Here is a 21178-nt window from a genome sequence, read left to right as displayed (position 1 = left end):
TTACAAATTGGTTCAACTTATTCACATCTGTAAAATACAGGCCTAGGTGAGATCTCTGGGAGTGGTTTTGATGTATTACATGTTGCTTTATTTTTGCATGGTGAGGTTGACATTTACATGGAATTGCCCCCGAAGTAAGAATCAAGTTCCAAAACATAGCTGACTTAAAAACATGATAGCAAAGAAATAAAGCATGGAAAAAGTATTTAATAGTCCTGATACCTCAACAGTTCACAAGATCTACTTTGTTGTTTTGGAGTAATAACCCTAGTGTTTTGAATATCACTAATGTATAAGAGAATCTTCTTCTTTTGGCTGCTCCCGATTAGGGGTCGCCACAGCGGATCTTTCGTCTCCATATGTAAGAGAAAAACAATCCTCTAAATAAACTCACCAGCCACTTTAATCAGAACTCATTCATGAAATTATCCAATCAGCCAATCATTTGGCAGCAGTGTAATGAACAAAATCATGCAAATGCAGCTCAAGAGCTTCCGATAATATTCACATCAAACTGGTGAATAATTGTGATCTCAGTGACTTTGACCATGGCATGGTTGGTTTCCAGATGGGCTGATTTGAGGATTTCAGAAACTGCTGATCTCCTTGGATTTTCACGCACAACAGTGTCTAAAGTTTACACAGACTGGTACGAATGTGCCTTGTTCATGAGAGATGTCAGAGGAGAATGGCCAGACTGATTCAGGACAGCAATGATAACTCAAATAACCACTCTTTACAACCATGGTAAACAGAAAAGCATTTCAGAATGCACAGTACTGTACACTGACCCTTGAGGCAGCAACAGAAGACCACATCAAATTCAACTCCTGTCAGGCAAGAACAGGAATCTGAGGCAGAAGTGAGTACCGGCTAACTCAAACTGGACAGGTGAAGATTGGAAAAAGACCAGGCGAAGTTTATCCAGTCTCTGTTGTGTTGCCACATGATTTGTGCAGGTGTGACTTTAAAGTGGCTGGTGAGTGAACATCACACCTTCACTAAAGTGACTAATCATTTAATGTCACTCAGTTTACTGAAACAGTTGCTCTTTTTTTTGCAACAGCAAAATTATAGGTCATTATATGGATACAGGGTGGCACGGATACAGGATATATATATAGGGCGGCACGGTGGTGTAGTGGTTAGCACTGTCACCTCACAGCAAGAAGGTCCTGGGTTCAAGCCCAGCGGCCAGCAAGGGCCTTTCTGTGTGGAGTTTGCATGTTCTCCTTGGGTCTGTGTGGGTTTCCTCCGGGTGCTCCGGTTTCCCCCACAGTCCAAAGACATGCAGGTTATGTTAACTGGTGACTCTAAATTGACCGTAGGTGTGAATGTGAGTGTGAATGGTTGTCTGTGTCTATGTGTCAGCCCTGTGATGACCTGGCGACTTGTCCAGGGTGTACCCCGCCTTTCGCCCATAGTCAGCTGGGATAGGCTCCAGCTTGCCTGCGACCCTGTAGAACAGGATAAAGCGGCTAGAGATAATGAGATGAGATTATATGGATACAGGGTGGCATGGATACAGGATATATATATAGGGCGGCACGGTGGTGTAGTGGTTAGCACTGTCACCTCACAGCAAGAAGGTCCGGGGTTCGAGCCCAGCAGCCAGCAAGGGCCTTTCTGTGTGGAGTTTGCATGTTCTCCTCGGGTCTGTGTGGGTTTCCTCTGGGTGCTCCGGTTTCTCCCACAGTCCAAAGACATGCATCCATCCATCCATCCATTATCTGTAGCTGCTTATCCTGTTCTACAGGGTCACAGGCAAGCTGGAGCCTATCCCAGCTGACTATGGGCGAGAGACAGGATACACCCTGGACAAGTCACCAGAGACAAACAACCATTCACACTCACATTCACACCTACGGTCAATTTAGAGCCACTAATTAGCCTAACCTGCATGTCTTTGGACTGTGGGGGAAACCGGAGCACCCGGAGGAAACCCATGCAGACACGGGGAGAACATGCAAACTCCATGCAGAAAGGCCTGAGAGGCGACAGTGCTATCCACTACACCTCCGTGCCGCCCCCAAAGACATGCAGGTTAGGTTAAAGGTCCCATGGCATGAAATTTTCACTTTCTGAGGTTTTTTAATGTTAAAATGAGTTCCTCTGACCTTCTTAAGTCACCCCAGTGGCTAGAAATTTCATAATGTGTAAACCAAACTATGCCCAACATTTGAGAATGGCGCGTCAAAACGGCGCGTTGATAAGCTCTTCCCTTTACTACGTCAGTAAGGGAGATGATCCCCACGCCCCCCCTCTGGATTCCCACCCACTGTATGAATTGCCCCGCCCAGTTGTAGTGAGGAGACCATAGAGGACACAACAACATGGCATCACCTAAGCGAGCGAAACATGGAAATTGCGCTGTACATGGATGTGACAACACAGAAAAGAGTCTGTTTTTACTGCCGACGGGAGAGCCCCTGAAGACGCAGTGGCTTAATTTTATTTACTTCAATAATACGCCGTCGAGTCTACCTAAGATGGTGTATGTTTGTCAGAAGCATTTTCCTGAGGAATGTTTCCACAACTTGGGACAGTACAGGGCAGGTTTTGCACATCAACTGTCACTGAAGCCTGGGTCCGTACCAAGCATCCCTGCCGCATCAGCAACAAACACCAAACAAGTAAGTGTATAACTGGTCGTTTTGCCGTGTTTTAAAATCGGTGCGTTAGCCTAGCAATGGCTACATTAGCTGTGCAGCTAACCGCTTCCTGCAGTTAGCCAGGTAATCTGCGCTACAAAACTAAAGAGCATGCAGCATGCTCTGTTAAACAGAGTTTAGTCTGGAAATTGACTGTAACTTATGAGCTTATGTTTGACTATTGCTCCGCAATGCATGTCTTCTGTTGGATAAGTGCTATGTTGCTGTAGTTGCTGCTTCTATCCTCTTTGGTTATGGAGTGCGTGTTCAAGCCTAGGGTATTATACGTTCGTAAACTATCACTCCGAACACTCTCACTCTCTGTTCTCTGTGTCACGTTGAGTTTACGAAAGGAGTCCGAGGGAGAACGGGGTTTTGTCTTAGCAGCGTGGCTACAGGCGCTGATAGCAGTGAGTATGTGTGTGCGCAGCTTGGTCAAGCCCCTCCCCCTCCCCCATGGCCCGCCCCCACCCTCTACCCTTCCCCGCCTCCTGCTTCTCATTAGCAAAACGACGCACTGGGAAAAGCGCTGAAATGGGGCTTTCTCCCAGGAGGCTATATTTACATGCCGAGGGTTCATTTTGAGAAAGGCTGCGGATATAACATCCGGAAGCCTCCATGAGCCCGTTTAAAGCATCAACAAACCACCATGCCATGGGACCTTTAATTGGTGGCTCTAAATTGACCGTAGGTGTGAATGTGAGTGTGAATGGATGTTTGTCTCTATGTCAGGCCTGCGATGACCTGGTGACTTGTCCAGGGTGTACCCCGCCTCTCGCCCATAGTCAGCTGGGATAGGCTCCAGCTTGCCCGCGACCCTGCAACACAAGATAAGCAGCTACAGATAATGGATGGATGGATGGATACACACATTCACTGGATATGAGCAATTGCATGCTCTGATTGGCTACTCTACTACTAGGCTATCAGCTCATATACAGTACCATGAGTAGAGAAAAACAAAATGGAGGAATGAATCAAGTCAGATATATCACTTTATCAAGTATTTAAAAGAAACAGAAATGGCTAAAAGAATGTAGTCTCCTCCTCCTCCCCCCCCCCCCCCCCCCCCCATCTACTGTTCCACACTCCAGCCCAGTCGGTGGCGGTAATGCACTTTTAAGTTGGTTTGCCAACCACCAGAAAACCCTAAAGAAGAAGAAAAAAATGGCAGCACGTGTTGCTGAGCCAACCGAGAGCGAAATAAAAATTTTACTCATAAACAAAACCCCCCAAAATACAAAAAAAGCAACAAAATATAGAATAAAAGTATTTGATGGTAAGAACGTATTAGTTTTTAAAAAATATTTTTAATTTTTCAAGAATTATTATTATAGCATTTTTCACAAATTGCTCCTGTCATTTTGCCGGTTTGTTTACATTCTAAGCAGAAAGGATTTTGTCTGACATTTTGTACAAAGTTTTTAGTTATCGAATTTGCAAAATATAAAAATAAAAATGCTCTGTTTCTCAAAATCCAGTGAATGTGGATACAACCCCGATTCCAAAAAAGTTGGGACAAAGTACAAATTGTAAATAAAAACGGAATGCAATAATTTACAAATCTCAAAAACTGATATTGTATTCACAATAGAACATAGACAACATATCAAATGTCGAAAGTGAGACATTTTGAAATTTCATGCCAAATATTGGCTCATTTGAAATTTCATGACAGCAACACATCTCAAAAAAGTTGGGACAGGGGCAATAAGAGGCTGGAAAAGTTAAAGGTACAAAAAAGGAACAGCTGGAGGACCAAATTGCAACTCATTAGGTCAATTGGCAATAGGTCATTAACATGACTGGGTATAAAAAGAGCATCTTGGAGTGGCAGCGGCTCTCAGAAGTAAAGATGGGAAGAGGATCACCAATCCCCCTAATTCTGTGCCAACAAATAGTGGAGCAATATCAGAAAGGAGTTTGACAGTGTAAAATTGCAAAGAGTTTGAACATATCATCATCTACAGTGCATAATATCATCAAAAGATTCAGAGAATCTGGAAGAATCTCTGTGCGTAAGGGTCAAGGCCGGAAAACCATACTAGGTGCCCGTGATCTTCGGGCCCTTAGACGGCACTGCATCACATACAATTACGTACATCACATACATACATTACATACATTAAATACATCACATACATTAAATACATCAAATACATTACATACATCACATACATTAAATACATCACATACTACATCACATACAAAAACATTCTCAGGAATGTTTCCAGAGAACATTATCTGTGAACACAATTCACCGTGCCATCCGCCGTTGCCAGCTAAAACTCTATAGTTCAAAGAAAAAGCCGTATCAAAACATGATCCAGAAGCGCAGATGTCTTCTCTGGGCCAAGGCTCATTTAAAATGGACTGTGGCAAAGTGGAAAACTGTTCTGTGGTCAGACGAATCAAAATTTGAAGTTCTTTATGGAAATCAGGGACGCCGTGTCATTCGGACTAAAGAGGAGAAGGACGACCCAAGTTGTTATCAGCGCTCAGTTCAGAAGCCTGCATCTCTGATGGTATGGGGTTGCATTAGTGCGTGTGGCATGGGTAGCTTACACATCTGGAAAGACACCATCAATGCTGAAAGGTATATCCAGGTTCTAGAGCAACATATGCTCCCATCCAGACGACGTCTCTTTCAGGGAAGACCTTGCATTTTCCAACATGACAAGGCCAAACCACATACTGCATCAATTACAGCATCATGGCTGCATAGAAGAAGGGTCCGGGTACTGAACTGGCCAGCCTGCAGTCCAGATCTTTCACCCATAGAAAACATTTGGCGCATCATAAAACGGAAGATACGACAAAAAAGACCTAAGACAGTTGAGCAACTAGAATCCTACATTAGACAAGAATGGGTTAACATTCCTATCCCTAAACTTGAGCAACTTGTCTCCTCAGTCCCCAGACGTTTACAGACTGTTGTAAAGAGAAAAGGGGATGTCTCACAGTGGTAAACATGGCCTTGTCCCAACTTTTTTGAGATGTGTTGTTGTCATGAAATTTAAAATCACCTAATTTTTCTCTTTAAATGATACATTTTCTCAGTTTAAACATTTGATCTGTCATCTATGTTCTATTCTGAATAAAATATGGAATTTTGAAACTTCCACATCATTGCATTCCGTTTTTATTTACAATTTGTACTTTGTCCCAACTTTTTTGGAATCGGGGTTGTAGAATAAAACAGTTATTCCACTCAATCTCATCGTACATGGCTTATAGCCAACTCGGCACTACGCGTTTCATCGGCTCTCAGCTCATGTACGACTTGATTTCATGGAATAATTGTTAATTATATGGTCAATTACAATGTGTTGCTATCACGTACTTTACTATTTTATTACAAACTTATTACTATTGACGTTGTTTGTTAATAAATACCTTCTTACTGTATTATTAAGTGCTACCTACAATTCATCACAAACTACAAATAATAATTTCTTTATTTCCTTTATTTGTTCGACAGTACACATATGGGTTAGGCATTCAACAGAAATCTTTCTCTTAACTATTATTTCAGCACTGTGGTGTGTAACACACTGCTGTTCCCGGTTTTCTCTCAACTGACCACTAATAGCATAGTCAGTGGCAGCATGGGACAAAACTAATGATAGATTATGTAACATGAAGCAGCTGAGAAAAACACAGGCACATGGACAGGAAAATGTCTGTGTTCTTGTCTGCTTCATTATAAAGCAAGTTTTCTTTCTGTCTACTGTACATGTTTTTTTTTTGTTTCGTTTTATGGTAATATGTTGAAAAAGTGGTCTAATACTTGTATTCCTGTGAAAAACAAGTGACCTTCCAGATCGTTCAATATCATTTGTGAAGAACAGGCATTGTGGAGGTGGGGGTGAAAGGATCTAGACTCGCTCCATGATCCAGCACAGCCCGTGCCGAGAGTGATTAAAATGTAAACAGCTGCAAACTCTCTCTCTCTCTCTCTCTCTCTCTCTCTCTCTCTCTCTCTCTCTCTCAGTGTCTCACCAGAATAGAAACACTTGTGTGTCCACAGTGCTGCTTTGGTGACGCATGCTTTAAGAGAAGTGGTGAGTTGCTGGGCTGGATTTAGCCGATTAGTGAAGGACTTTGAAGTTTACTCAGAGAGGGACGAGGGACTGAACCATGCTACTAGAGTTGCATACTAGAGAAAAAAAAAGTGACCTAAAATAAGTATCTATAGATACAAACAGATTGTGAGTTCCCAATAAAAACCAAATGTTCCTAATCCCTTTTCTTGACGTCATCCATCCTTTGCACCCACTCGGCATTCCTTCCATGTTTCATTGGTGTCACTGTTTGTATATAGAGTGACGTTTGGTACTACATGGAGCGCTAGTAATATATCACAGACCCTTGAAATTCCTTTCTGGAGTAAAATCTTTGCCTATGTTGCCTGACAGGATGGTGAAGAGAAATTATTATTAAGAAGAAGAAGACTCAAGAGCTAAGAGATAGGAGATAAACATGTACTTCAGGATGCAAGAGTTCGAAATGCCAACTGTTGACCCTTTTGTCAGGGACCCTTTCTTAACCTCGAGCCCTCACCGCCCAAAAGTTTTCCGACCACTGACCCCCTCTCTTTTCCCTGCCTCACAAGATAAATATAGCACATAGTCATCCTGCACATCTTGTGTGTACATAGACAGACAAGAGGGAGAGAAAAAAAGCCTCGTAGTTCAAACCCTGAATATAAAAGCCAGTCAGACTGAGAATGCCCACAAAGCACCGTGGTCCACTGGTGAGAAAGAGCAGCACAAAAGAGATAACTGTAGAGGAAAGCAACACAGAGGCTGGCTTCAATAAATCAGACATTGTTTGGACAAGACCTGCCGAAAGCCACTTCTGCTTTTCCCTTTATGACCATTCTGGTCTCAAGCCTCGCTCTTTAAGTGGATATCGATTTGCTCCCACTGAAACTTGCGAACACTAATGAGCGTGAGCAGCTCTTCTGCTTATCGATCGGAGCGCAGTTTCCACCAGACGTCCTCATCTTCATCTTCATCTTCATCCTCATCAACCCCATACATGGAGAAAAGCAGGGGGCTGTTTGCTGAGGACTTTGGATCTTTCATGTGCCCCAAGGATTCATTGGGTTTCCCAAGTGAGTTATCTTACTGTTTCATTCACTCTGGATTAATGTAGAGTCGCATCCCCTAACATTGGATATGCAGCTTCCGTGCACAACTTCTTTTCACTTCTTGAAATGCTTTAAATTAGAGATTTGTTTTCTAATTTATTCACAATCTAGGCCTCATTTGTGCAGCACTGATTCAGAGTTTCTTTCCACTCCATAACTGCTTTGTCTTCGATAGAACCCAGAAAGAAATTTGCATATACAGTATTAGATATACCACAGGCAAACATTTCCATATCAAGATCAGGTCCTGTGTGTTTGCATATAATATCGTTAGTATGGTAGTGTTAAGGTATGTGCGCTGTAGGATATTTCCATAGACGACTGTTAGGCCAGTTTGACCTTTAACAGGGTCAAGAGGACAGGTTAGGCATCAGAATTTTGTGGATCCGGGCCAAGGACGTGATTTCACCACTGTGCCTTGGGGGAACAGTTGGTCATGTGTTGCTTAGTTTTAAAGACAAAAGGGACAGTTTGGGATTGGCACAGTAAAATTCACAACAGAGGCACATTTATGCACAAGAATTCTCATTTGCACTTCAGCTGTGCCGAAACAAATCAGTAGATTTAGCAGAGTAGCATCTTTTTGTTGACTGCCACCAGTAAATACGCAAAGTTCATTTAAATGCACAGAGAAAAGAAAATGTAAAAACGTGCATGGTTTATTTTAGGTCTGACTGGGACACCGGGAAATGTCAAAACTCTTGGTGACACCTACCAGTTCACGGTAGATGTCTGTGATTTCTCTCCAGAGGACGTGATCGTTACTACCTCCAACAACCAGATTGAAGTTCGTGCAGAAAAGGTGATTCATATTCAGCTAAATTTGATTCAGTTCTATTTGTATAGCATTATAACAACAGATATTGTCCCAAAGCAACTTTACAGAAATACGTAGCTCTATTACATTATATTAATGGCATTTGGCAGGCGCTTTTATCCAGAGCGACATACAACATACCCAGAACAGCCTGGGGAACAGTTGGGGGTTAGGCGCCTTGCTTAAGGGCACGTCAACCATTCCTGTTGGTCCAGGGAATTAAACCAGTGACCTTTAGGTCCCAAAGCTACTTCTTTAACCATTAGGCCATGGCTTTATATTTCATAACTCCGTGAAACTATATGTGGAAGAAACAAAACATTGAGAGGAACTGGATTCAAAAGGGAATCTTCTGGATGACTCCACATAGCAGAATTACAAGTCATTACAGTGTGAAGTTGGAGAAGAGTAAAGAGAAGCTGTACTGAAGTGTGTTCAGTATCAGAATATTGTGAATAAGAGTTCTGGATTACACCCAGGACTGTATTTATGATTACAGCAGCAGTTCTTAGGTAGGATTCTACAGTATCTAGGAGAGATTATCCGGTTAAACAAGAGTGAGACTTGAGCATAAACTGTTTTTGGAAAGTGAACAAGTTTAGGGTGTCCGTTTTGGACCTTTCACAACAGCACTGAGTCATAAGTGCAGAAGCTCCAGGCAGAAACTTTATATCTCAATATGAAATTCAGAATAAACATTTTATAACGTTCAACATGTCTGTATTTTGTTTCACAGCTTGCCACAGATGGCACAATAATGAACACCTTTACTCATAAATGCCAGCTCCCGGAGGACGTGGACCCCACTTCTGTGACCTCTTCCCTGGGGCCTGAGGGGACGCTCACCATCAAAGCTCAAAGGCATCCAGCTAAACTCGAACACGCACAAACATTTCGCACGGAAATCAAAATCTAGACCTTATTTACATTCTGGATTTTTATTGTGATTCCTTGTTAAAGTTATACTAATTTTCTTTATACTTATCCCAACCTTTTTATTTCCACATAGCTGTCCAGAGTAAGACTATAAATAAACTACCACATGGATTTTCCAACTTGATCTCATGAGTAACGTGTAAGGATTTGAACGAACAAAGGCGACAAGGTTGCAATTGGTTTGATTTCATACAAGTAAGAAAGCGAATGGTCCAAATTTTCAAGTGTTAAGGTCACTTTGGGATTTTCTTTGAAGTGATAAAATACATAAGAACAGTTATGAGGGCTTTTCTTGTAAGTTATAGGTCACATCCACAAATCAGACTTTGTAGAATGTAACTGTAAAGACTGCACAAGCCTGTGTGTGAATAAATGTGTGTATATATATAAGTCGATCAAGTCACTACTGTTTGCAATAAAAAGCACATCAAGGCTGAGTGTGTGGATATTTTATGGAGCATATTTTCAGCTTATGAGCTAATGATCTGTTATGTGTGTACTGTCACAGTTACTGGCAAACAGTGATTTAACCTATTAATAGCATTTGCTGTCATTAGCCATGTAATTTGGCCCAAGTTTATGCCTACGCTTTTTCACTGTTTGTATCATTAATTAGACTTTGTGTCATTCATTATTTGAGATATTTTTTAAAAGTTTTTTTTCAATTAAGGGTCATGATACAGTACTTTTTCCTGTGTAGTATAAACAGCCTAAATTTAGTAATTGTTGAATACAAATATAACATATAGGACAAAAATAGCCTATTGATAGAGGGGCCAGAAAATAACATAACCAGGCCTGAGGCTCATTTAATTTGACAAATAAGTAAGTGCGTGCGTGCACTAAATTCTAAAATGGCAATGTTCACAAAATAATAGTGAACAAGTTTGTAAAGGTATACCGGTAATTTTACTCTCTTTTTTAATAGCCTAAATCAATTATTTACTATTTATAAGCATACCATATGGATTCAAATGGACTAAACTTTCAGATAATTAAGGGTTCTTAGCTTTCCAAACCTCGCAACGGTTCCGCAAGAGGGACAACCGAAGAACCCTTAAGGTTCTATATTTAACCTTTTTATCTGTGTTAACAGTCTGAACAGAATTAGTTCTAACACAAAGTGCTCTCAGAGTTCGCACCATAGTCCAACTACATGCATGTATGTATGCACAGCCTATAAAAAATAATCATTTATGTTTGTGGACTTTTAAAAAAAAAATGTATACAAAATATTTTCAAGTTTTACATTTTTTTTATAAGTCAGGATGCCACTTATTAAGCTGTATGCTTTTCATAGTAATGTATAGAAATGCAATTAAAATAGTCATAATTACAGACATATTGTATAAGACGAGCTATAAAAGTCAGAAGAGAACATAACCAGATCTGGGTTTCAATAATATATGACTCAAAAGAAAAGCACGTGATATCTCATCTCATCTCATTATCTCTAGCCGCCTCATCCTTCTACAGGGTCGCAGGCAAGCTGGAGCCTATCCCAGCTGACTACGGGTGAAAGGCGGGGTACACCCTGGACAAGTCGCCAGGTCATCACAGGGCTGACACATAGACACAGACAACCATTCACACTCACATTCACACCTACGGTCAATTTAGAGTCACCAGTTAACCTAACCTGCATGTCTTTGGACTGTGGGGGAAACCGGAGCACCCGGAGGAAACCCACGCGGACACGGGGAGAACATGCAAACTCCACACAGAAAGGCCCTCGCTGGCCCCGGGGCTCGAACCCAGGACCTTCTTGCTGTGAGGCGACAGCGCTAACCACTACACCACCGTGCCGCGCAGCACGTGATATAAAAATTAAAAAAAAGATTGATACGTGTGTGTGTGTGTGTGGTCTGCTTATATATATAAAATCCATCCAATAATGCTACATATATCCCTAATGGTACATATTTGTGTGTGTATACAGTCAATAGTCAAAAGTTTGTTTTTTTTTTGTCATATACACAGCAAAACAGGCAGTTATACTGTACAATGAAACTCTTACATTGCTAAGCCTGTTTACAAACAACAAAAATATTGAGAGGTCAGACCTTTAGTAATTACAGCGACGTGTAGTATTGGGCAAAGAAGAACAGTCATAAAGTGTACTGTGCATTATTGCAAATAACTGTAGGAAAACAGCAGCAATAAATATGTGTGTGTGTGTGTGTGTGAGAGAGAGAGAGAGAGAGAGAGAGAGAGAGAGAGAGAGAAAGAGAAAAAAGATGTGGCATACAGGTGGGACATATGGTAATATTGCCTTTGTGGTTCACATTTACAAACATATTTATTCCATTTTACTACTCAAGGAAGAAAATTACCCAGAACCCATTATTGGGGTAACATAAGTATGACCTTTAAACATGATTATAAAATAAGTGTGTTTGAGAAATTGGTCTGAACACAAACCATGACTTTACAATAATGATGGATTTAAAAAAAATTAAATGCAAGTGGGTGTATTTGAATGCTTCAGTTTGTTTTGTGAATTTTATTTTTGCACCATACTATTTGAAATAGAATTTTAAACTAAAATTGTGAAGCTCCTTTTCATATCTCTCTTTTCAAAATCATTCAATATATCGACTAGCATGACAGAAATTCAAAAAACTTAAAAAAAAAAAAAATCAGAATATTGCAGCTCCATCAGCTCAGAATGAAATAGACAGACAAAAAAAATGTTGGTAAACAGCACCCTCGTATGGTCACCCGGTAGAACTGCAATCCCGCGCATGCGCAGTGGGAACCCCACGCGGCCACTATCAATCGATCAGAGAGCAGAAGATGGCGGAGCGTCGAGGCTGAGCAACGACATCGAGCGCCGGATAACTCGATTGGACGTAATCGTGCAAGTGTGGCAAAACCGCTCACACTCAAGTACACCCAGATGTTTGGGTAAAACCGCTGAACATTTAAACTGAGGCACGATGAGTCGATATAGCGCGTCGTTCCTGAAAGGAAACAGAGCAGAAGCTGGGGACACTTTAAGACGAGCGGCTCCTGTCACCTCCATCTTGTTTGAGAGCGCCAGCCGTGGCCAGGCACGCTGAATTAATCCCGGAGCCCGAGAACAGAGGACTTCTAATCAATCTGCAACATCGTCAACCTGCTCGCAGAGGGATAAAGTAGGCCTTGTGGGCTTGAAGTGTATGTAGGTTGAAATATCATGTTTACATGTCATGTCGTCATTCAAACAACACACACATGTCGTATTTCAGGGTTTTATTAAACGATGAGATAAATATATTCGACCAAAGGAGGTTATTTGGGCAAAATTCGGTTCAAAAACAACCAGTTTGGTCGCTAACTCCTAGCAGGAGTGGACGGTGTAGCAAATACTGTACATCTTAACACAGTTAGCATAGTTAGCACAACACCTGAAGCCATTATAACAACACATGATGTGAACCAGAATAGTTTGTTTCTTTAGTGACAAAGAAAAGTTGTTTTTTTTTAATTAAATTAAACATAATAGAGCTTTTTAACGATCTTTTGGCCACTGCAAAAGTCACGTGACACCGTTCCACAAGTATTGACACCTCTGTCTACGGTTATCGACACCGTTCCATAATTATCGACACCTAGATGATTATTTATGAGGAAAAAAAATGGTATGTGGTATTAAGTTAACAAAACCTAGTTTTCGGGGGAAATTAGGTGGGCCCCCCATTTGAAAATCCACCCCCACCTAAAAAAAAAAAAAAGGCAAAATTTTGTAAATTGACGGGAGAGAGTGTTTCCCTCCGTATATGACTTTGCTCACACTAAAAAGTTGAATATCTTTTTTCCTCATATTTCTATGATGGCGGTAGTGAAAAACTGTAACGTGGTACGGTGGTATAGTGGTTAGCACTGTCGCCTCACAGCAAGAAGGTTCTGGGTTCGAGCCCAGTGGCCGGTGAGGGCCTTTCTATGCGGAGTTTGCGTGTTCTCCCCGTGTCTGCGTGGGTTTCCTCCACAGCATGCAGGTTAGGCTAATTGGTGGCTCTAAATTGATCGTACGTGTGAACGTGAAGGTGTGTGAATGGTTGTGTCTCTCTATTGGCCCTTTTCCACTACCCTTTTTCAGCTCACTTCAGCCCGACACGGCTCGCGTTTCGACTACCTCAGAGCAGCACGACTCAGCTCGCTTCAGCCCTGCTTAGCATCCAAAACTCGCACGATTTTGGAGTAGGGCTAAAGCGAGCCAAACCGAGCTGAGTGGGGCTAGGGGCATGAGGAGACACTCCCCTGTGCACTGATTGGTGAGGAGGAGTGTCCTCACATGCCCACACACGCCCCGCGAGCACGCTGGGATCTGTAAACACCGTAAACCCGGAAGAAGAAGAATTACGAGAATTTCTGAAGCCTTAGGCGCCTCGCCTCATCTATACGCTCTTGCCAGTATCTGTTGGCGTTGTTGGTGACAACAAGCCACAGCACCAAGACCAGCAACACTAACGACTCCATGTCCTCCATGTTTATTGTTTACTATCCGGGTCGTGAGACTACCGCTTAAAAGGTCACTGATGTCACTGTTTGCGCCACCTAACGACATCATGTGACGTCCACCCACTTTCGCTAACTCCATCCAATGTGTCCACCCACTTCCAGCCAGCACAGTTCAGTGCGGTTGTAGTCGAAATGCAACTCCAACAGCCCCACTCAGCTCGACTCAGCCCGACTCAGCACGGCACGGCTCAGCCCAACTCAGCCGCGTTGGTAGTGGAAAAGCGGCAATAGTGTCAGCCCTGTGATGACCTGGCGACTTGTCCAGGGTGTACCCCGCCTTTCACCCGTAGTCAGCTGGGATAGGCTCCAGCTTGCCTGCAACCCTGTAGGACAGGATAAACGGCTACAGATAATAGATGGATGTAATGTGGCACTTTAAGTACAATTTGCAACTGAAGGTAGCGGTGCTTCTTGTCAGCCATTTTGTTTAGTAGACAGCAAATGAATGGTCCTGTTTTCACCTTATATCTACCATCATGTCATTTAAAAAACAATATTCGTCAAGCTCAAAGAAGAAAAAAGATGTTAATGCTTCAAAGAGACGCACAACTTTAGGTAAATACGGCGTACTGTATCAAACTGGCTAATGAGTGAGACAACTTAAATAATAAGTTTTTGAAAAAAGTTCAAAAAAATTTTTGGCCTCCCTGATCAAACAACGTGAACCTCAACATAGATGCAATTGTGTGCTAGTTGGGATTGCTGAGTGAGGTATTATAGCGATGTAATATATTTAATATACTTATTGAACACCCCCCCCCCCCCCCCCCCATTTTCAAAAATTAAAAAAAAAGTGTGTGTGTGTGTGGGGGGGGGGTCCTTTCCCCCACTTTTAAAACCCAAATTTTCCCTGGTTTTTATGTAAAATTTGTTTTACATAGACTAATATTTAGTACAAAATATATTTTATATAAATATATGGATGTCGGTGGCGGCACGGTGGTGTAGTGGTTAGCGCTGTCGCCTCACAGCAAGAAGGTCTGGGTTCGAGCCCCGTGGCTGGCGAGGGCCTTTCTGTGCGGAGTTTGCATGTTCTCCCCGTGTCCGCGTGGGTTTCCTCCGGGTGCTCCGGTTTCCCCCACAGTCCAAAGACATGCAGGTTAGGTTAACTGGTGACTCTAAATTGACCGTAGGTGTGAATGTGAGTGTGAATGGTTGTCTGTGTCTATGTGTCAGCCCTGTGATGACCTGGCGACTTGTCCAGGGTGTACCCCGCCTTTCGCCCGTAGTCAGCTGGGATAGGCTCCAGCTTGCCTGTGACCCTGTAGAACAGGATAAAGCGGCTAGAGATAATGAGATGAGATGAGATGGATGTCGGTGCTTACGTAAATGAGGAAGTAATTCTAATGTTTGTAAACAAATGAACTGAAAATCTTTTTCTTCCACTTTCTACCCACTTTAAGTATTTTCATAGATCACATTTTGTTAATCATTCGTTGTTTTGTATTAATTTCTAGTTTTGTAGTTTAACAATAAATGCCAGCAGGCAACTGGCATTGTAACCACATGAAAATCCAGGTCGAAGGTCGCATGTCATTCCTCGAACCAAAATATAAACTGTCCACTGATATTGCAATATGTGGTAGATATTTACAACAAACTGCAAAAAAAAAATTCTGAATGGAATAGAAAAATCTGAATAGTTCAAGCATGTAATTTTTTTTATATGCTAGGAATTTAATTCTGGTCTAATTCTATTTATTGCAGTAAGATTCCAAATACTCTATAAACATTCCATTCTGTTATGAATCAGGAAAAAATATTATGATAATAAATCAGAACACTTTTTTTAATTTTTTAAAAGTATTTCATCTACTTTAAAAATGTTACACAAAGATCAATACATAACAGTTGTAAATGTCACTTAATTCCACAGGGTGTCAGTAATGGTGGACACCGGTGAAAGTGATCGCTATTATCGACACCGCACCTGACTCCTCAAACGCGCGTTGAGATACAAAATGACAACCATCAAATGAAAGAGTAAGAAACAAAGTAGGTTTTGACAAGGAGATCATGAAATATCTGTGAATTTGATCAGTAAAAACATGTCCATGATCTTTCCACCATGCTTACAGTGGTGCTTGAAAGTTGTGAACCCTTCAGAATTTTCTATATTTCTGCATAAATATGACCTAAAACATCATCAGATTTTCACACAAGTCCTAAAAGTAGATAAAGAGAACCCAGTTAAACAAATGAAACAAAAATATTATACTTGGTCATTTATTTATTGAGGAAAATGATCCAATATTACATATCTGTGCATAGCAAAAGTATGTGAACCTTCGCTTTCAGTATCTGGTGTGACCCCCTTGTGCAGCAATAAATGCAGCTAAATGTTTGCGGTAACTGTTGATCAGTCCTGCACACCGGCTTGGAGGAATTTTAGCCCGTTCCTCTGTACAGAACAGCTTCAACTCTGGGATGTTGGTGGGTTTCCTCACATGAACTGCTCGCTTCAGGTCCTTCCACAACATTTGGATTGGATTAAGGTCAGGACTTTGACTTGGCCATTCCAAAACATTAACTTTATTCTTCTTTAACCATTCTTTGGTAGAATGACTTGTGTGCTTAGGGTAATTGTCTTGCTGCATGACCCACCTTCTCTTGAGAGTCAGTTCATGGACAGATGTCCTGACATTTTCCTTTAGAATTTGCTGGTATAATTCAGAATTCATTGTTCCATCAATGATGGCAAGCCGTCCTGGCCCAGATGCAGCAAAACAGGCCCAAACCATGATACTACCACCACCATGTTTCACAGATGGGATAAGGTTCTTATGCTGGAATGCAGTGTTTTCCTTTCTCCAAACAAAATGCTCCTCATTTCAACCAAAAAGTTCTATTTTGGTCTCATCTGTCCACAAAACATTTTTCCAATAGCCTTCTGGCTTGTCCACATGATCTTTAGCAAACTGCAGATGAGCAGCAATGTTCTTTTTGGAGAGCAGTGGCTTTCTCCTTGCAACCCTGCCATGCACACCATTGTTGTTCAGTGTTCTCCTGATGGTGGACTCATGAACATTAACATTAGCCAATGTGAGAGAGGCCTTCAGTTGCTTAGAAGTTACCCTGGGGTCCTTTGTGACCTCGCCGACTATTACACGCCTTGCTCTTGGAGTGATCTTTGTTGGTTGACCACTCCTGGGGAGGGTAACAATGGTCTTGAATTTCCTCCATTTGTACACAATCTGTCTGACTGTGGATTGGTGGAGTCCAAACTCTTTAGAGATGGTTTTGTAACCTTTTCCAGCCTGATGAGCATCAACAATGCTTTTTCTGAGGTCCTCAGAAATCTCCTTTGTTCGTGCCATGATACACTTCCACAAACGTGTTGTGAAGATCAGACTTTGATAGATCCCTGTTCTTTAAATAAAACAGGGTGCCCACTCACTCCTCATTGTCATCCCATTGATTGAAAACACCTGACTCTAATTTCACCTTCAAATTAACTGCTAATCCTAGAGGTTCACATACTTTTGCCACTCACAGATATGTAATATTGGATCATTTTCCTCAATAAATAAATGACCGAGTATAATATTTTTGTCTCATTTGTTTAACTGGGTTCTCTTTATCTACTTTTAGGACTTGTGTGAAAATCTGATGATGTGTTAGGTCATATTTATGCAGAAATATAGAAAATTCTAAAGGGTTCACAAACTTTCAAGCACCACTGTACCTGCGATGATGACGTCTGGGTTTTCCTCAAATTCCTGATCGTGCTAAAAAAAAATTCCATCTCCTCCTGTAATGAGCTGTCATCAGACGACAAGATCAAAGGGCGAGGAGGGTCTTCCGGTTGATTAATTAACTAGTAATAACTGTTGTAACTGAAACTCACCTTTGTAAAATTGTTTTTTCTTGGTAAATCTGAAAAGGTGTCGATAATTGTAGGCACCGCTCTATATTTCCTTTTCAACATTTACAAAAAGTCTTTAACATCGAAGGACTTGAGGGGGAAATAGCCATTAAAAATGTGATCACATGTTACTAAGTATGGATATTTTAACAATTATACAATAAATACTTGAATATCCATATAAATAAATGTTTTAAAACAAAATAGATGCACTTTCCCATTATTTCACAGCATACAGCTGTAAATACAACACAGCTGGATTAGATCTGTCTCTAATACCACCAAGCAGACTGACCAAATACACACTTCACTGTACAGTATCATATCGGTAATATATAAACAATAAGAAACTAACAAAATAGTTGTGTCCGTACTCCCAAAACGGCTAAACTTACAGTGCTGAGCGTAAATGAGCCCACCCCCTTTGAAAAGTAGCATTTTAAACAATATCTCAATGAACACAAACAATTTCCAAAATGTTGACAAGACAAAGTTTAATATAACATCTGTTTAACTTATAATGTGAAAGTAAGGTTAATAATATAACTTAGATTACACATTTTTCAGTTTGACTCTAATTAGGGTGGTGCAAAAATGAGTACACCCCACAACAAAAACTACTACATCTAGTACTTTGTATGGCCTCCATGATTTTTAATGACAGCACCAAGTCTTCTAGGCATGGAATGAACAAGTTGGTGACATTTTGCAACATCAATCTTTTTCCATTCTTCAACAATGTCCTCTTTTAGTGACTGGATGGAGAGTGATGCTCAACTTGTCTCTTCAGAATTCCCCATAGGTGTTCGATTGGGTTCAGATCAGGAGACGTACTTGGCCACTGAATCACTTTCACCCTGTTCTTCTTCAGAAATCCAACAGTGGCCTTAGATGTGTGTTTAGGATCATTGTCATGTTGGAAAAGTGCACGACGACCAAGGGCACGGACTGATGGTAACATCTTCTCTTTCAGTATAGAGCAATACATCTGTGAATTCATGATGCCATCAATGAAATGCAGCTCCCCGACACCAGCAGCACTCATGCAGCCCCACATAAGGACACTGCCACCACCATGTTTCACTGTAGGCACCATGCATTTTTCTTTGTATTCCTCACCTTTGCGACGCCATACAGTTTTGAAGCCATCAGTTCCAAAAACATTTATCTTGGTCTCATCACTCCAGAGTATAGAGTCCCAGTAGTCTTCATCTTTGTCAGCACGGGCCCTGGCAAACTCCAGGAGGGCTTTTTTGTGCCTGGGCTTTAGGAGAGGCTTCTTTCGTGGACGGCATCCATGCATGCCATTCCTCTGCAGTGTACGCCGTATTGTGTCACGGGAAATAGTCACCCCCGTTTGGCTTTCTACTTCTTTAGATAACTGCAGTGAACTTGCATGCCGATTTTCTTCAACCCTTCTCATCAGGGTCGGGTTTCACTAAAGTAGTTTAGACTGGTCTATGGGTTAAGATTGGTCTTAAGTTTCTTTATAGACCAGTCTAATGCAAGTAAGACAGTTTCACAAAAGTTAAGACTAATTTTTTAAGTCTAATTTAGGCTTAAAAAGTAAGACACCCTCCCCCCAGTCTAATATGGGTCTAAGGGCTATAAAATTTAATTAAAAAAAAAAACAGTCAAGCCATAAGTGCCGTCAATGTCAATAACTACAAGAAAGCTTGAAATGTTAAGGCAGTGAAGTGCATTGCAAGTATGTAATACACAAATTTAGGCTATTATAATCTAACTATAAAGTATTCAATAAAGAACAAACAGTGTAATGCCAGCTTATTCATTTTATTACTTATAAATATATATAAATAATATAAATATCAATTCATTTATGCATATAATTACATCACCACTCATCACTTATCTCTCTCTCATACACACACACACACACACACACACACACACACACACACACACACTACATCACTCCTCCATCTGCGCGAGTCTCTTCAATTTAAGTTGCAGTCTTTCCTTTTGGTAGGCTCTTCGTGTAGTGTCACATCCGCGCAGGTACTGGGTGATGACAACTCTGAGGGTGAAGGAGCCTCAGCTTCAACGTTGCTAGCAACGTTGCTAAGGGAGTTGCTGCTGGGTCTGGCGAAGCCGGTTACTCCGCTCTCCTTTCCTCCTTTCACTCCCCAGAATAAGGGCGACTCGTCGCCATAAATGTTGATGACCATTTCGGTGGTTACTTTTATGCCGCTTTTCCACTACCAACGCGGCTGAGTTGGGCTGAGCCGTGCTGTGCTGAGTCGTGCTGAGTCGTGCTGAGCGGGCCTGTTGGAGTTGCATTTCGACTACAACCGCGCTGAACCGTGCTGGCTGGAAGTGGGTGGACACATTGGGTGGAGTTAGCGAAAGTGGGTGGACGTCAGGTGATGTCGTTAGGCGGCGCAAACAGTGACATCAGTGACTTTTTAAGCGGTAGTCTCACAACCCGGAGAGTAAACAATAAACATGGAGGACATGGAATCGTTAGTGTTGCTGGTCTTGGTGCTGTGGCTTGTTGTCGCCGACAACGCCAGCAGATACTGGCAAGAGCGTATAGATGAGGCGAGGCGCCTAAGGCTTCATAATTCTCGTAATTCTCCTTCTTCCGGGTTTACGGTGTTTACAGATCCCACCGTGCTCGCGGGGCGTGTGTGGGCGTGTGAGGACACTCCTCCTCACCAATCAGTGCACAGGGGAGTGTCTCCTCATGCCCCTAGCCTCACTCAGCTCGGTTTGGCTCGCTTCAGCCCCACTCCAAAACCGTGCGAGTTTTGGGGGCTGAGCAGGGCTGAAGCGAGCTGAGTTGTGCTGTTCTTAGATAGTCGAAACGCGAGCCGTGTCGGGCTGAAGTGAGCTGAAGCGAGCTGAAGTGAGCTGAAAAAGGGTAGTGGAAAAGGGCCATTAGTTTCTTCAAACCCCCTCCTCCAGTGGGGGTGTTTTTACGCACGGCAGCAACATCTCTTCTCGCAGATGGATTAACGCTATTCACAGACGACGTTATTTTTTCCCCACACTTCATGTTTTTTCTTATTGCTACATTCTTCGCTGAATTTGCCTAATAAAACGTCTTTGTAGGAATTAAATTCTTCTAATATAGCCAGATTTTCCGAGTGGCTAAACGGCACTGAACGACCACTGTCCGCCATTTTTTTTGTTTTGAAAAGAGTCTTAAAATACCCACAATCCTTTGCAGCATAGTACGACTTAAGATAGTCAGAGTCTTAACTGCTTTGTGTAACAGTATTTGTTAG

General features: G+C 41.8%; 2 protein-coding genes across 5 annotated transcripts in view; both read left to right on the top strand.

The window, feature by feature from the left end:
* Positions 1-7315: 7315 nt before the first annotated feature.
* hspb7 (heat shock protein family, member 7 (cardiovascular)) lies at positions 7316-9996 on the top strand. The gene is made up of 3 exons (XM_060936976.1): positions 7316-7770; positions 8475-8608; positions 9360-9996. Exons 1-3 carry the CDS (start codon positions 7599-7601, stop codon positions 9537-9539), a joined length of 486 nt encoding a protein of 161 aa, XP_060792959.1. The 5' UTR covers positions 7316-7598; the 3' UTR covers positions 9540-9996.
* Positions 9997-12349: 2353 nt separating this feature from the next.
* Positions 12350-21178, top strand: part of zbtb17 (zinc finger and BTB domain containing 17) — a 55833-nt gene continuing 47004 nt past the window's right edge. For 2 of the 4 annotated variants that reach the window (XM_060938329.1, XM_060938328.1), the window contains exon 1: positions 12350-12718. Coding sequence is in view for 1 of the 4 variants with exons in the window: in XM_060938327.1 (XP_060794310.1) it covers positions 12721-12722 (2 nt within the window). In the remaining 3 variants the exon portion in view is untranslated. Of the gene's footprint in view, positions 12723-21178 lie in introns of all 4 variants that reach the window. The other 2 variants (XM_060938330.1, XM_060938327.1) reach the window with 1 other exon arrangement.

The sequence above is a fragment of the Neoarius graeffei genome, chromosome 13 (assembly GCF_027579695.1).
Source record: "Neoarius graeffei isolate fNeoGra1 chromosome 13, fNeoGra1.pri, whole genome shotgun sequence".
NCBI classification, from domain to species: Eukaryota; Metazoa; Chordata; class Actinopteri; order Siluriformes; family Ariidae; genus Neoarius; species Neoarius graeffei.
This window is presented reverse-complemented; position numbering and strand designations above follow the sequence as displayed.

What these genes read in the sequence shown, in the direction of transcription:
- hspb7 (XM_060936976.1), top strand. Translation starts at nt 7,599, where the DNA reads ATGAGCGTGAGCAGCTCTTCTGCTTATCGATCGGAGCGCAGTTTCCAC. An exon ending in GGATTCATTGGGTTTCCCAA is followed by an intron (nt 7,771 to 8,474) that starts GTGAGTTATCTT and finishes GGTTTATTTTAG; the next exon opens with GTCTGACTGGGACACCGGGA. An exon ending in TTGAAGTTCGTGCAGAAAAG is followed by an intron (nt 8,609 to 9,359) that starts GTGATTCATATT and finishes TTTGTTTCACAG; the next exon opens with CTTGCCACAGATGGCACAAT.